Source organism: Meles meles, chromosome 10, assembly GCF_922984935.1.
Source record: "Meles meles chromosome 10, mMelMel3.1 paternal haplotype, whole genome shotgun sequence".
Taxonomy (NCBI): domain Eukaryota; kingdom Metazoa; phylum Chordata; class Mammalia; order Carnivora; family Mustelidae; genus Meles; species Meles meles.
This window is the reverse complement of record NC_060075.1, coordinates 54,043,173-54,059,735: the sequence shown is the minus strand read 5'-3', so window position 1 is coordinate 54,059,735 and position 16,563 is coordinate 54,043,173. Positions and strand designations below refer to the sequence as shown.

The following is a 16,563-nucleotide window of genomic DNA, read 5'->3' as shown; positions in this document are numbered from 1 at the left end:
CCATCTTCCTAAAAATGTTCACCAGGGCTCTAGTGGAATCTTCAGTTTGGTTTGATAAATACCTGACAGTTAACAGACTTCTTAAATGCTTCTGAAGCACCTTTCTTGCACACTGTGAGTCAAGAAGTCCGTATGGAGACTCTGTGTAAGTTTACTTGGCTTAGCCTTATGCCTTTCATCTGTTGCATCCCTTCTAGTTCATGTGTCAAATCATAAAGCTTCCCTAACTCGTCATTAACCTTCTCATCACACCTGTCATTCTAACAGCACATGTCTTCACAAAGCTTCTGAAAGATGACAGTTGATTGTCTTACAAGTTCACTTATGGCCTGTCCACTCAACCTCTTGACTCTGGGCTTTACCCGCTGGGCCAAACTTACCTCAGATTTCTCATCTTGAGACCTACGTTTGAAGAAAACATGACACAAACAGTACAATTTACCCACAACCCAGAAGGTGAGAACAGCAGTTCTCCCTGTCTATTCTGTCTCATTTCATCTTTTACCTTGGATATCATTACATTAATATTTAACAGACCCACACTCTACAGAGAGGCTGAGTAAATTAAGAAAGGCAGTTAATTCCTAATGTGAGACATCTGTCTGAGAGGAAGCCAGCACAGCATCCTGAAGTTAATGAAGGATATTGCCTCAACAGCGCCTGGCACAAGTCATCAGTTGTCATAAAGACCGTGTACGTGAGGAGGAAGTCATCAAGGAGGGTCTCTGCAAAGAAAGAAAAACAAACACAAGGTAAGCACACCAGTGATAAGAAGGGCAACTGCTTCTCCAGGCTCTCAAACAGCATGTATGGCAGAAATACGGTAAGTGGTGGTGGTTGTGGGAGGGGTTAGGATAGGAGAATTTTAACCAAAAAATACATTATTTGTTGAAGTTAAGATTTTTTAAACTCCTTACACAGAACACCTCAAGCAATGGGATTATTTTTCTTGTTGCAAGGCTCTCTAAACATACAACAATTGTTATTTTTTTCGCTCCCTAAAACATCATTTATTTTTGTGGGTGAAGATGTTATAGAAACCCAATGCATAAATAATATCCTTTTAAAGATAAATTTTATAGTCTTTCTGGGATATACACTCCAGTCCCACAGGGAATGAAGCTCGCGTGTTCTAATAAATTAAGACTTTCTAAAGTCATTTACCTAAGTCTAGGCCAAGAACAATGGATAATAAAACTTAGAGGACACATAACAGGTTCCAAGGCCATTCACCTTTCTCTCTCAAATACATCTATGAGAAGCGGGAAATGTGGTGGGTGATGGTACTATGGTGGAGAGAGACACAGCTAAGTCCTGTTAAGTATGGGGAGCAGGGGCGCCTGGGTGACTCAGTGGATTAAAGCCTCTGCCTTCGGCTCAGGTCATGATCCCAGGGTCCTGGGGTAGAGCCCTGCATTGGGCTCTTTGCTCAGCGGGGAGCCTGCTTCTTTCTCTTTCTCTGCCTGCCTCTCTGCCTACTTGTGATCTTTCTTTGTCAAATAAATACAAAAAAATCTTTTAAAAAAATTAAAAAATATATGGGGAGCAGGGATAACATACCATGATATACTCCTTCCCAATCCCTTCCCTACCTCCTCAACTGACAAAAAAAGCTTTGATTTTTATTGCCTCTTGGCCTTGAGTGTTCTTGGAAAAGTGCAGCTTACATGTACTATGGAACAGCTGAACAGGTAAACCCTGACCCCTCAATATCATTTCCAAATTGATAGAAAAAAATCACATGCACTGTGCAAAGTAGAGCTCTTGCCATACTTGTTTTTATCCAGCCTCCTTAACCTAAAATTCTTTTTACTATATGATTTCATTTTTATGTCTTTTACATCCTGGAATAAATTTCTAGGAATTTGAAATAGTAATTAATCAATCGTAAGAATAATGAGCTTGTACATGCGATACAATTTATGCTCTCCAAGAGCTATACTGAGTGTGTAAGTAGAAAGAATAGCCCTGTATAGAGCTCTGAAGGTCTATGTTGAGGTCTTATACATCTAAAAATGCCAGAATTTTTAGAAATAACCAATAACATTTACTGTAAGAAGTGATCAATGCAAAACAACAAGGCTATGTTTATAAACACAAAACTCTGATATAAAGAGGTAGTGAATGATATCTCCAATCCTTGTCAGCTGCCCCTGCTTAATTAATTGTTTTGTTTGGTTGCAGAACATCAAGATCATCCCAATTTACACCAATAAGTGATTGCAAATGGTCATGTTAAAAAAAACAAAACAAAACTTCCTTTCTAATTGCGGAATGGCCTTAAGTGAAATGAACCAGAGATGCTAATGAAGAGTATTAAGAAAGTTTTTTTTAAAGATATTTACTTATTTATGCTAAGTAATAGTATTCCTTATTAAAAAAATAAATTTGACAAATGGCGCCCGTAATGTCAAATAAGCCTACACGTAAAATGTATCACACTGCAATATATTAACAGTCTCTGCTCCAGCTTACTGTTATTTATAAAAGTAAGTTCTCAAACAGATGTGTCTGGGCCTTGCTAGGCAGAAATGAAGCCCTATCCACTGTAAGTGTGTAGGGGAAGGAACAGCCCCGTATAGAGCTCTACAGCCCTATATGCTGAAGGTAACTGTGGGAGTGTGGCTGGTTGGACAATTCAGTGTGAACGCACACGCACAGCCTGCACTCACAGAAGGCCTGGGAGCTCTCTCCTAGAGACCCTGTCTACAACAGTGACTGCCAAGCTGCGACCTCCAACATAATTTCCAAATTCACAGGAAAGATTCCGTGCAGTTTCAAATATTCGTCTGCACAAAAAGGCAGGAGAAACGGTATTCTAAGCCCCCAAAACTAGTTAACCTGGCAACAGAAGTTCATCACTTGGTTATCCTAATGAAAATCCTGAAATATACATTTTGGAGGTCTGTGTGTCCTTCATCACAGTTCTTAAAATAGTTTCAAGAAAAATCAAACAGTGGCATAACATCTGAACCCCTAGGATACTTTGAAATACTACTTAAAAACTCACACTCTGGGACACTACTGAGCAGGGATAGTCACCAGTTCTAACACGGTTCTGTAATAAATATGGGTGATGAAAATCTTCAAGCTCTCTGCTCTCGTTAGAAATTGAGTCTTTTTTGCATTCGCTGCTAGGTACAGGCAGCAAGAACCACAGAGTAGCCTAAAAATCTATTTGAGGGTTCTCTGTGGGCCCTTATAGATCAGAGCAGATGATATACAGAAACCAATGAGTGAGAGCCAGAGAACCTCACCATTCAGCGTTCAAAATACTTGATGGGATAGGTTCAGACTCTTTGGAATGTTCTTATACTTAGCTGATTCAAGGAGGTTGGAACTATTCTCTAATCAAAATTTGCTCCATTAGCAACTGAGATGAAAAAGAATGCCATTAAACTTTGACATAACCAGTCATTCCATTCTGGAACAGCCTTGGATAATGAGCTGAGTGACTGTGAGAAGTCTGGTTTATATGGTGGCAAAACCATTTGGCATTCGACTCAATTAATGAGCTCACATGTGACGACATTTTGTTAAGGGCTTTGACCCAGAAATGCTTTCCCCTAAGCTACTACCATATTTAATATTCAACAGCATTTACCTAATTATCTCTTTGCAACAGAAATATTAATTAAAATAAAAACAACAAGGCTACATAAAAACATTTCCAGTTAAAGTCCTACCGAAAGGCTAAAATTCCTCAACAGAGAACAGATTCCCTATGCCCTTGATTCCAATCTTTCCCTATTTAACTACCATATTGTTATGAAATTCTTTTCTATATAAAGAACTTTCCCTTACTTTCTTTCAGCACTGGTATTTTTTTTTGCTGCCCACGAAAGTAATTGAATGATATAATCAAAATGACACACTTCAAATAAAAATGCATTTTGTTACAGCCATGTATCAAAAAAGACTGTCCCATGGTATTCAGAGATATTTTTAGAACCACAATGGCTATACAAATGATCCCCTGAAGACTATTAGCCAACAATAGCCATTTAGAAAGACTAGCACATCCTCTGGCATCCACATTAAAACACTGTAATTATCTATTATATTATATAGTGCTTAATTAACAGTAATTTAAGACCTTAGGCAGAAAAGCACCTTTGTGTATAAAAGTATCTTTCATTTAAACAAATTCATAGTTGCCGTATACACTAACATTCTGAATAAAAAGATATATTCATTTTGCTTTCTAACTCTGTGAATACTTAGGTATTAATAGACAAACACCTTTCCTTTGAAATTCCATTCATTAAATCAATCACTAAATCTAATCCCAAATTCTTGGCTCATCACTGACAAAAGTATTCAGCCATCATTTTGGGAGTACTTTCCCGCTCCCCCCAAATAACAGAATATTTATGTTGTGGCTTTTTTAAATATAGGAAGTATTCTTGCAGTATAAAAGAAACATGCTGGTGACAATCAAAACTGGAAAGCAGATACTATTAATTTTAAGCATTATGTTCACTTGAAATAAAATACATCAATGTATAGTCAAAATCTAAAGCTTTGATAGAAATGACTCTAAAAACAATGAATCTTGGAACACTGAAAAAATTTTTAAAAAAATTACTCTAAAACTCATGACCATAATGATGTTAATACAGGACTTTTCCCTCATCTGTTACTATCTAAATCTTAAGGTATAAGAAAAGAACTGTCCATTTTCATTTGATTTTACTTGAATGTATTTTTCTTTTATGCAGATATTAAAATATCTTCTCATTCTCACTTGAAATGTATCAAGCACTAAAATGTCCATTTATTTCTGTAAAATGCAAGTGTTTCTGGAGCATCCTAGAGTTGTGTCAGGTGGACTAGTAACTGATCCTTTTTATAGGGTTCTGTTACATAAATGTAATCAATTCAGAGGAACTGATCTAAATGCTTCAAAAAGGTCTAAGCCTAGTGCTTTTCTTTTTTTTTCTTTTTCTTTCTTTCTTTCCTTCTTTTTTTTTGGTATAAGTGAATTGCCATGAAAGCAAATGGTAAGAATTTTGACAGACAACTGCCAATAGTTCCTATTTAAACGAAGTATGGTAATGTGAATATTCAACATTTCTATAATGACCCATATTCCCTAAAGTACTGTTAGCAGTTTTGTTTCACCTATATTTCTACTTCAGATGCAATGGAATTTAAGGCACTCTAAAGTATGTTCTACTTAAACTTTATTTCGAGAAGCCAAGAAAAACTCTGTACTTGAAAGGTCTTGTTTCTGGTCCAGGAATATTACAACTTGCCATTATTTTTCGAGAAGCAGTGCCAAAATGTACCACGTAACTTGATTAAGCACAAATTAAAAAAAAAAATTAATGTTCATGCCTGAATCATAGGTTCAAGTGTTGTGCCCTTAAGAGCTATGCTTTTTTCTCAGTTTATTTGACATTTCTGAAAGCAATATTCATGACCTCAAATGCAGCTTTTAAAATTAACTCAATTCCTGGATATTTTTACACTTCGCCAGAGTATTCGCCAGAAGAGCTTAGCTATTCTAAAATGACCAAATCTTGAGATCTCGTTTTATTTTTCCTTATTGGTTACATAAAAAAATGCTTATTCATTGAATGCTGTTTCTACATCAGATTTTAAAGGTCACCTCTTTCATGACAGGAGCTTACTTACTACACACAGAGCTTGGTGGCACTCTTCAAATAATGAAATCTGTTCTTATCGTAACTTGAAAAATTTGGTTTTGGAATCCCATCATTCTTTAGGAAGAAACGATTTGAATACAACAGGAATTATGTTCTGCACTATATTGCGTTTCACATGCTGCCTTTTAAAAAATGTCACTAGACGGAGCATGCACTAATAAACCCAGGGCTTACCCACATTCTCCACACCAACAGTCGCGTTTGCAAGTCACCCTGGGAGGGGAGAGAGGTGACAGGCCCCATGAGCTCCTGCTGCCCCAGCCCTCAGCTGCTCTCAGAGTCTAGGCACAATTAAAATTACAACCCATTTGTGACTCATGCCTGTGTCTGCTAAACCTGCTAGGAAACTTAGAAAACAGTGTGGAAAGTAATAAGGGAATCAGAGAACTGAATTTCTACCTGGATAACCTTAGGCACAATGTTGAATGTCTCTGGGCCTTAGTTAAGTCAGCTATAAAGTGGGTATCATATCCACACGTAGCAGAATTGCAGGCAGAATTAAACAGAATTAATGAACAGAATAGCGCATTCTCAAGTACCTGGCAGAGAACACGGTGTACATTAGGCACTCAATAAGGACCACCTGTTCTTACATTCATAAAATAATATTCAGACCCTTTTCCAATTCTCCAAGTCCTACCAATCAACCAAGGAAAAAACTTAGTACTGACAACTGACTATATAGAAGGCATTTGCTAAGGGATTTGGGGGTGAGAGACAAGAAAGCACGAGGGAGCCATGGCGTCAAGCTCATAATTAGTCAGGGAGCTGAGACTTTTGTCCCCATGAAATGAACTCAACAAGGCAACACCTCAACTGGGCAGCCCCAATCATAAATGTTCTAAGGGATGAAGGAAACTCCAACATGCCATGGAAGGGGCCATGAGGGGTCACCCCTGAACTTCTAAGAAGAACTGGTGGAGGGGTGCCTGGGTGGCTCAGATGGTCGGGTCATGATCCCGGGGTGCTAGGATCAAGCCGTGCGTCGGGCTCCCTGCTCAGTGGGAAGCCTGCTTCTCCCTCTCCCTCTGCCATTCCCTCCGCTTGTGCTCTCTACCTCTATCTCTCTGTCAAATAAATAAATGAAATCTTAAAAAGAAGAAGAAGGAGGAGGAGGAGAATAATTGGTGGATAAAGAGGTTAAATAAATGTGAGCGAAGGAGTGACAGCGTGTGTGTCTGCTGCCAAGTCACAAACGCGTGGCCTCTGGGCCTTATCTAGCCGTTAAAGATATTTTTCGTTATGTGACAATGTTTAAAAATCGGAAGACCTAGGCGCCTGGGTGGCTCAGTTGGTTAAGCATCTGACTACTGATTTTGGCTCAGGTCATGATCTCAGGGTTGGGGTCACGCTTAGTGGGGAGTCTGCTTGAGATTGTCTCCCTCTCCCCCTCCCCCTCATTCACATATTCTCTCTAAAATGAATAAATGAATCCTTAAACAAAACGAAACATAATAATCAAAAGATCTGGCAATACCCGACCCACATGTCATAAGCCAACTTAGTTTAGTGCTGAGTTGCCCTTTTCATTGCAGGGTACGCTCTGTGGTTCATCACGGCTCTGCCCTCCTTGGCTTCACCTGTTCTTATGAGTGGTCTGTGGACAGGTGAGTTTTGAAGTCTTGGTCTATGATAAAGTTTAGAAAGAGTAATGGAAGGGATCACATGTGTAACTGCAAAGTAAAGCTAGAAAGTAGGTTGGAACCAATTCCTGGAGGGTCTTTAAGCTCTAGAGCAAGAAGCCTGGGGCTTGTTTTATAGGAAAAGGGAAGTGAATGGAAATTTTCAAGGGCAGAAATGACAAGAGATACAGATTACACTTGTTGCATCAGGACAGTCAGACTGGATAAAGGGAAAATCAGGAGAGGGAAGATGAGTGTACTTTTTAAATACTTGGAGCTTGAGTTCCCTAAGGTTACTTTAAGTGAAGATACTGGGCAGAAATATCAAAGACCAGAGCTCACTAAAGAGGTCTGGATGAGGGGCACCTGGGTGGCTCAGCGGGTTAAAGCCTCTGCCTTCAGCTCAGGTCATGATCCCAGGGTCCTGGGATCGAGCCCCGCATCAGGCTCTCTGCTTAGCTGGGAGCCTGCTTCCTCCTCTCTCTCTCTCTGCCTGCCACTCTGCCTACTTGTAATCTCTATCTGTCAAATAAATAAATCTTTAAAAAAAAAAAAAAAAAGAGGTCTGGATGATTATGGGAGCTACCATAAGAAGGGATGGAGAGGGTGGCCGGAACAACATCAGCTCTCAGATACAACCCCAGCAAGTTGTAAGCAGGGAGCTGAGGGCTGAGCTGGGGTGTATGTTCACATTTGGGCAATGCTAAGAGAAGGATGTGTTCAGGAAAGGGGGAGAGAAGAGAAAGAAACAGGAGAACAGGGAGAACACAAACATAACAGAAGCCAACTAGGAAGAGTGATGGATAGGAAAGGAGATCCTGAGTGTCAAAATTTGCTGGAGGGAGGTCCATCAGACTTTGCCTGAATTCAAAGGCCACAGGGTTTGGTGTGTGGATGGTGTGGGTGTCTGATGGCTTTGGAGAGATGCCCCTTGGATACGTTAGGGGCATACCCGAGTGAGACTAGAAGGAACTAAGGATATTCTTTTTTTTTTTTTCCATTTTATTTATTTTTTTCAGCGTAACAGTATTCAGAACTAAGGATATTCTGATAGTTGCCTTCACACCATCTATCGCACTGTTTTCCCCAAAGACTCTTCTTGCAGGTGTTATAGCTTCCTGATTAGTAACAGCAGCAGCTCTCACAATAAGCTGGGAGGAAGTATTTCTTCCTGATCAATCTAAGTATCATTTTATTTAACAGTATAAGATGAGAATGTGGGAAGTGTCATGGGTATGGAGCCTTCAATACAATCTGCCAGCATCTACCAACAAAAATTAATAACCAGTTGCAAGAGTCACTCAGGCTAACACAGCCGACTCTCAGAGTTGCTCCATCTGGTGTGATTAACGTCACAGAATGCATTCTTAAAGACACAAACTGTGTTCCTAAGTGCTTGTCCATTAAACACTCCAAAATGTCACAAAATGAAGAAAAAATTAATTGAAACATCAAATTCTAAATTAGAAGTCTGGGGCATGGTTATTTGAAGCAATAATTTTAATAGTGGAATCAACTTAGGACAAAGTATGATATTTTTATCTCCCAGGCACCACGAAGAATCTCTATTATCAGCCTTCTTCCAAAACTTGGAATATATCACCATTTGGAATGTTAATTTTTCCACCCTGGTCACTGTGAATCATTATCACTGAATTCAGATGAGTAAGATTTTATTTTTTGTTTCTGCTTAACAAATTCTAGAGCTATGAGAGAGAAGTTATTTTCCTCCAAGCTGAGCGAGAGGCAACTTCCTTGATTTAAAGCTAAGGATGAGGGGCACCTGAGTAGCTCAGTGGGTTAAGCCTCTGCCTTCAGCTAGGGTCATGATCCCAGGGTCCTAGGATCAAGCCCCATATCGGGCTGTCTGCTCAGCAGAGAGCCTGCTTTCCCCTCTCTCTTTGCCTGCCTCTCTGCCTATTTGTGATCTCTGTTTGTCAAATAAGTAAATAAAATCCTTAAAAAAAAAATAAAGCTAAGAATGATAACTAGATATATTAAAGATAAAAAGATACTCTACCAATTTACTAGTTTAATTTAAACACAACTAGGGTGCCTGGTCGGCATTCTTGATCTAGGGGTTGTCTGAGTTTGAGCCCCACGTTGGGTGTGGAACTTACTTAAAAATGAAATTTTTTAGCGGTGCCTCGGTGACTCAGTCAGTTAAGTGCCTGCCTCCTGGGATCCTGAGATCGAGTCCCATGTCAGGCTCCTTGCTTGGCAGGGAGCCTGCCTCTTCCTCTGGCTGCTGCTCCCCTTGCTTGTGCGCGCGCGCTCTCTCTCTCTCTCCCTCATTCCTCCCCCAAGAAATAAGTGAATAAAATTTTTAAAAATGAAGTTTTGGGGCACCTGGGTGGCTCAGTCGGTTAACTGTCTGCCTTCGGCTCAGGTCGTGATCTCAGAGTCCTGGGATCCAGTCCCAAATTGGGCTCCCTGGCTCAGTGGGAAGCCTGCTTCTCCCTCTCCCTCTGCTGCTCCCCCTGTGTGTGCAAATAAATAAATAATTTTTCCCCTCTCTCTCTGTCAAATAAATAAAATAAAATCCCTCTCTCTGTGTCAAATAAATACAATCTTGTAAAAAAAAAAAATGAAGTCTTTTAGCGGTGCCTGAGTGGCTCAGTTGGTTAAGTGATTGCCTTCAGCTCAGGTCATTGATCCCGGAGACCCAGGATTAAGTCCCACAGCGGGCTCCCTGCCCAGCAGGGAGTCTGCTTCTCCCTCTGACCCTCCCCACCCATGCTCTCTTGTCTCTCATTCTGTCTGTCTCAAATAAATAAATAAAATCTTAAAAAATAAAGAAGTCTTTTAAAAAAACAATTAAACACAATTAAACATAACTAAGCCTCTTTCTAAACAATCTGGCACGAGATCTTACACGATCTGAAAATGCCCAAAATTAGAAAGCTCACTTACCTGTGTAGCCCATGTTTAAAATTATTTCTGGGACAAATATTTCACCCACTGACTGACAGCAGGGATGCTTTTGTGCTCTAGGTTCCAGAACAATCTTTGGAGTTCTTTTCAGTACCGCAGAGCTGCTTTCTTTCTCACACGGGTGAAAGGGAGACTAGTGCTTTTGGGTCACAAAGAAAAGTTTGGTCACAACCACTGACTGAACATGTATTGCTTGGGGTTGAGCTCTGTGCTTGCTGCCATGCAGAAGGCCAAGTTTTAAGGCCTCAACTTTTACGGGGTTTGAAATTTAACTGGTGACATCATAAAAGGACCACATATGGGAGCCTATAGCCCCAAGCTGATGAATATTCCGTTCATGAGAATGTCTGAACAAACCGTACCCCCACTCAATCCCACATCCCTCACCCCCATCCCCCACCCAGCATGCATTTTAGCCCTAGAGAGCCCCAAATTTGCTTTGAACCACATCTATTCCTTAGTGTGCACCAGGAAGCCAAAAACAGCTTTGATGGGCAACGAGGAAAAGTAGAGAAGGGAAGATAGTAGCTATTCTCTTTGAACATAATCGAAAAAGCCCCCCTCTACTGACCACATCCTGCGTGCTGTACCAGGAGCTCTACCCACACGATCTGTGCACCTCATACTCTTTCTAAGAGGCAGGTCTGATACTCTTTGTGGGATGACTGACGCCAAGCCCGAGCTAAGTAGGGTGAAAAACTACTGAGTTGCTGCAGGTTAATATCAGAAGGGTCCTAGGTCCCAAGGGGGGCTGATCCCCAGCTCTGGATTTCACTGCACTCTGCTCTTCTGAGGCTGTGAACCCCAATGGTCCATACTAGACATGGAGGTAATGGGTGTACAGGAAAGTAACAGAGTCCTGGTTGTGGACAGGGAGGAGTGCCACAGATATAGGGACTTAGTCTTTTTATTTCTGAATTGACAAAAGTGCCCCCATAAAGTCGTTTTCCATCTATACACCAGCATGCTAGAGTTCCTTTATTCCTATTCGAATTTCATTTTTATTTTCTAGCAAATACTTGGTAAGTAGCAAAGAGCTATAAGGGATCAGCTAATTTCCTTTTCTAAAAGTAGAACTGACCATCACATGGAAGGATTAAGATAGTCCACAAACTCCTAATGCTTTTAAGTTTTTTTTTTTTTTTTTTTTTTTTTTTTTAGAGAGTGCTTTAAAATGCGCTTTTTCTCTAAAGCACATGTACAAGCACCACAAGGTGGGGGGCGCGGGGAGAGGAGGAGAAGAGGGAGCTGAAGTGTAAAGGCAGAAACTGAAACAATTTTTTAAAACAGTCAAACTGTAGGGGGGCGCCTGGGTGGCTCAGTGGGTTAAAGCCTCTGCCTTCAGCTCAGGTCATGATCCCAGGGTCCTGGGATGGAGCCCCAAGTCAGGCTCCCTGCTCAGAGGGAAGCCTGCTTCCTCCTCTCTCTCCCTCTGCCTCTCTGCCTGCTTGTGATCTCTGTCTGTCAAATAAATAAATAAAAATAAAATATTTTAAAACAGTCAAACTGTAAAACTCCTCTTTTCCTTCTAGATAAACTTCTCCATACTAAACATTACAGATACTGACAATCATTAGTCATGTTTTTATTTTGTCCCTTTCCTAAAACAACAACAACAACAACAAAAACGGACTTCGACATCAAAGTCTTGTCTGTTCCTCACTTCAGTGATCATGTTTGCTTATTCGTCCAACATCTGGGTAATCAAGCCATTAAACATGTATTAACTGTCATTGGTTAAGGTATTTTTGTCTTTTTGGCTAAAGTCATTCATACAAACTCCTTTGTCTCAAATGGTTCTAATAAGTCAGTTTTGTGTTGTTTCAAAATAAGTGTACTACTTACACACCTTAAAACATCCTTAGGCCTTTCTCCTAGCACTGAAATCACACGATTCATGGTGATTTGACCCACTCATCAGGTACATAAGAGTTCCAAAATATCACCAGGAATATAATAATATAATTATATGCTTAAGCTATTTTTATGAGAACAAATTTAATGTGTGCTATTATTAAGCTTAGTCGAAGTCATAATATAGGAAATATTTTTTAGTATGTGCCTCAGATGTTTTGTGAAAAACATATATTTTTTTAAGATTTTATTTACTGGGGTGCCTGGATGGCTCAGTTGGTTAAGTGTCTGCCTCAGCTCAGGCCATAATCCCAGGGTCCTGGGATGGAGCCCTGCTTCAGGCTCCCTGCTCAGCTGCTCCGTAGGAAGCCTGCTTCTCCCTTTCCTCTGCCTACCACTCCGCCTACTTCTGTTCTGTCAAATAAATAAATGAAATCTTTTTAAAAAAAAAAGACTTTGTTTATTTGGGAGGGGGAGAGAGAGAGTGATCTAGAGCAAGAGCGCAAGAACAGGGGAAGGGAGAAGCAGACTCTCCACTGAGTAATGAATCACAATATTTTTACATTTCTTTAAAGAGACAGAAATGTAATTATGGTCCGGGATCTAAATTATCAAAACGAACTAACATTAGCTTCCATTTATAAAATTACATGCCGTATTTCATTTCTTAGGAATCGAACTTTGCTTTTTTGTTGGCCATATTTTGCATGCTCTCGAGGGGCGCGCACAGTTGGGCGCTCTCTCTCTCTCTCTCTCTCTCTCTCTCCACAAGCAGGGGGACTGGGGGAGGGAGAAGAAGGCTCCCCATTGAGGAGGGAGCAGGATGCGGGGCTAGATCCCAGGATCCTGGGATCATGAACTGAGCTGAAGGCAGACATTTAATGACTGAACCACCCAGGTACCCCATTTATTTGTATTTTCACATGAGAGATAAGTATATTTATACCTTGTTTAAGTTATCATCTGTTTTTCTGTTACACGCAGCCTAAACCTAATAACAAATAATATATATATACACACAGAAAATTCTTAGGAGTTCAAACACATGAGGAGTACTGTGACCTGCTTAAGTTTCTCTATTATCCAAAGCAAGCAAAGTACATTTACTGAGAGCTAAGTATTGTGACTTTATCCTGATCTCACTACTATGGATTTCCAGAATATGCTGATGAAGACACATTTGCCTTGCATGTTTTTTTCCCAAAGAACAAACACTCTCCCTAGGAGACTGTAAAACAGAGTAAATTGTCATCATAACTCTGAGACATGCACTTGCATTGTGCCAATCAGCACTGGCAGAACTTGAGCTAACTACAATGCTTTTATAAAAGCCAGCACAGTGGTAAATAAAAATGGCTTGCAAGGCCTTTAAATTCAGACCAAACTGAAACAAGACAACAAGAGGTTACACTTTATAGGTCCAACTCTCGGGGGTAAGATCCAAAATAGGGATGAAAATATCTTCACCATGTTCTTTCTTTTTTCTTAACAAAACACATGACACCATTTATGGTATATTTAAGCCTGTTACACAAAAACAAAATTTGTGATATCAAGCAAGGAGGAAAATTTAGGGGGGGGGGAACCTAACTTGCTTTAAGTACTAGATAAACCTCTCTTCCTAACATGTATATTTAAGGGACACTGAAAGGGATTATTTTTTTTTTTATTTTATTTATTTATTTGACAGAGAGAGAGAGATCACAAGTAGGAAGAGAGGCAGGCAGAGAGAGAGTGAGAGGGGGAAGCAGGCTCCCCGCTGAGCAGAGAGCCCGATGCGGGGCTGATCCCAGGACCCTGAGACCATGACCCGGGCCGAAGTCAAAGGCTTAACCCACTGAGCCACCCAGGCGCCCCAAGGGATGTAATTATTGAAGTAGTATGCCAGATGCTTTAATACTAGAACTACTACCTATCATGAGTCCTGATATATACAACTCATTCACCAAAAATTAGGCTCATTTAAGGCTGAGCATTTAAGAAGAAATACCCAGCCAGGTATGCAAAAGGTAATTCTAACTTGTACTTTTCATCATCACACTAAGTGAAGCTCATTTATAGGATTAAAGGATTTAAAAGATTCACAAAGTATTTTGTATGCAGAAAACAGACAAGAACAGTAAGTCTGAAGCAGAAAAGGATACAGAATTGCTCTAAAAATAATTTCCTAGCACTATTCAGATTACAATAAGATATTTTGGGGATTACAAGATATTTTAGTTTTCTACATTTTCTTTTCACTCATATTTAACAATTCCGTCTAATTTCATATTTATTGAAAGATTTGGGGGAAGGCCTGCCAGCCAGGCATTGGCCTTCTGTATAAGGCAAAAAGCTCCAAACAGAATGAAAAGAATGGTTTCAATTGTAGAGCAAGAAAGCCCCAAGGGCAGAAAATGAGGATAATGGGAAATGGGAGGGGAAGGTTATAATGAGAAAGACTGCAAAAGAGAAATGAGAAAAAGCTCAATTATAGGTATGTTAAAGGCAAAAATTCTCCTGCTCAAAGAATATTCCTTTCATTGACATGTGCTTGTCAATTACAGCAATTCTGTGGCACTGCGCCCTTTCAATGAAGCAATAATTTGACTGAAACATGCTGTGAGAGATTAACATGCAGTGATTATAATCAACAAATTGCCATTCACTAACATTTAGGAGACTACCTGAAGTACACACTCTTACACAGAAAAAGGACAATTTTTTTTTTCCCCCTGCTAGGATGCTAGTTTTGCTTGAGGAAGGTGGCACAGCATTTTAAAATACAAGACAAGGACAATGGATGATCTCACTTTAAATCTTTCAGCTGTCTGGGGAGATGACACACAAGATCACTGAGAGAGAGAGAGAGAAAGGAGAAAGAGAAGAGTTTTTCCATCCTTTTTTTTTTTTTTAAATATTTTATTTATTTATTTGACAGAGAAAAATCACAACTAGGCAGAGAGGCAGGCAGAGAGAGAGAGGAGGAAGCAGGCTCCCCGCAGAGCAGAGAGCCCGATGTGGGGCTTGATCCCAGGACCCTGGGATCATGACCTGAGCCAAAGGCAGAGGCTTTAACCCACTGAGCCACTCAGACGTCCCCAGTTCTTTCCATCCTTCAACATTATCTTAGTCTCCAACTTCAGCTGCTGATGTTACAGTAAAACTGTGGTCTTGCTAAAATCACTAGATTGTCAACTCTATTGACACAGTGTCTTGTCTTTGTGAATTTCCGAATCTGCTCCTTCTAATTTGCTCCTCCAAAAGAGCCTGACTGATATCACACATTTAAGCAAGTTTCTAGAAATACAGCTGGACATGACAAAATCGTGTTCGCACTAAAGTACAACATTAAATATGCCCAAAGACCCAAAACTCACTAGGAAAATATGGTAATTTTAGAAACTCTGAGATTTGAGAACAGCATTTCTTCTTCAAGGAACAGAAATCCATTTTCTTTTTTAGTTTTTAAAGATTGTATTTATTTATTTGAGATAGAGAGAGGGAGAGGAAGGGAGGGAGGGAGCAGAAGGAGGGTGAAGCAGATTCTCTGCTGAGCATAGAGCCCCATCCAGGACCCCAAGATCTTGACCTGAGCTGAAGGCAGATGCTTGACTGACTGAGCCACCCAGCCATCCCCATTTTCCTTTTAAAAGAATTAAAAAAAAAAAAAAAAGAAACAATTTACAAGAACAAAGAAATCCATTAGTACCAAGCTGAGAAGGTATACTATAGTGGTCCTTCTTCTTCTTTTTTAAAGGATATTTATTTGTTTATTTGTTTATTTATTTATTTATTGAGAAAGAGAGAGGGCACACACTCGAGCTGGAAGGAGCGGGAGAGAGAATCTGAAGCAGACTCCACACTGAGCACAACTCAGGGCTCCATCTCACGACATGACATCATGACCTGAGTTGAAACCAAGAGGGAGCCGCTTAACCGGGCCACTCAGGCGTCTCTGTACTATAGAGATTCTTAGTAGGCATACGTTAGGGAGACAGAATATGAAAACTGAACAAAGCTGTTACCTTTCTCAAGTTTACTTTTATGAAAGAAAATTCAAGTTGCACTGATGATCTGTGTTTCACAAGCAACCTCCATCCTATGTCAAAGAGACTAGATAGATTTAAGCCAGTATTTTATCCTCACAATAATAAAGCTGAAGGCTCTCAGGGCCTCATGATTCGACATGAAGTTTGTGTCGTATCAGATAGGGCCTATATAATTTATATTGAAAAACAGACTGTAATTTTATATACTCAGATCCTTCAAAAACTGACAACTCATGTATATACTTAGGGCAACTTTCCATGTACAGAGTATTTTATTATTTGCAATAAATTTTTCTCCAGCCATTCTAGGAAATTAGAAATTTACTGAACTATAAAGAAATTCCCGTTTCCTAACAATATGTCAAATTGGGCATTTGAGGTGAAGGGAAAGCAGATAAAATGCAAATAAGGGAAATAAAGTAAATAAAATGTGCAAAGGTGAATGAAGGA

At 39.9% G+C, this 16,563-nt stretch overlaps 1 protein-coding gene across 2 annotated transcripts in view; it reads right to left on the bottom strand.

Annotated features, from left to right (window-relative positions):
• The window catches only part of RAPGEF5 (Rap guanine nucleotide exchange factor 5), a 225,989-nt gene that overhangs the window by 47,085 nt on the left and 162,341 nt on the right, over positions 1 to 16,563 (bottom strand). For both annotated transcript variants that reach the window (XM_046020444.1, XM_046020445.1), the window contains exon 12: positions 647 to 725. In XM_046020444.1, coding sequence (XP_045876400.1) covers positions 647 to 725 — 79 coding nt within the window. The remainder of the gene's footprint in view (positions 1 to 646; positions 726 to 16,563) is intronic.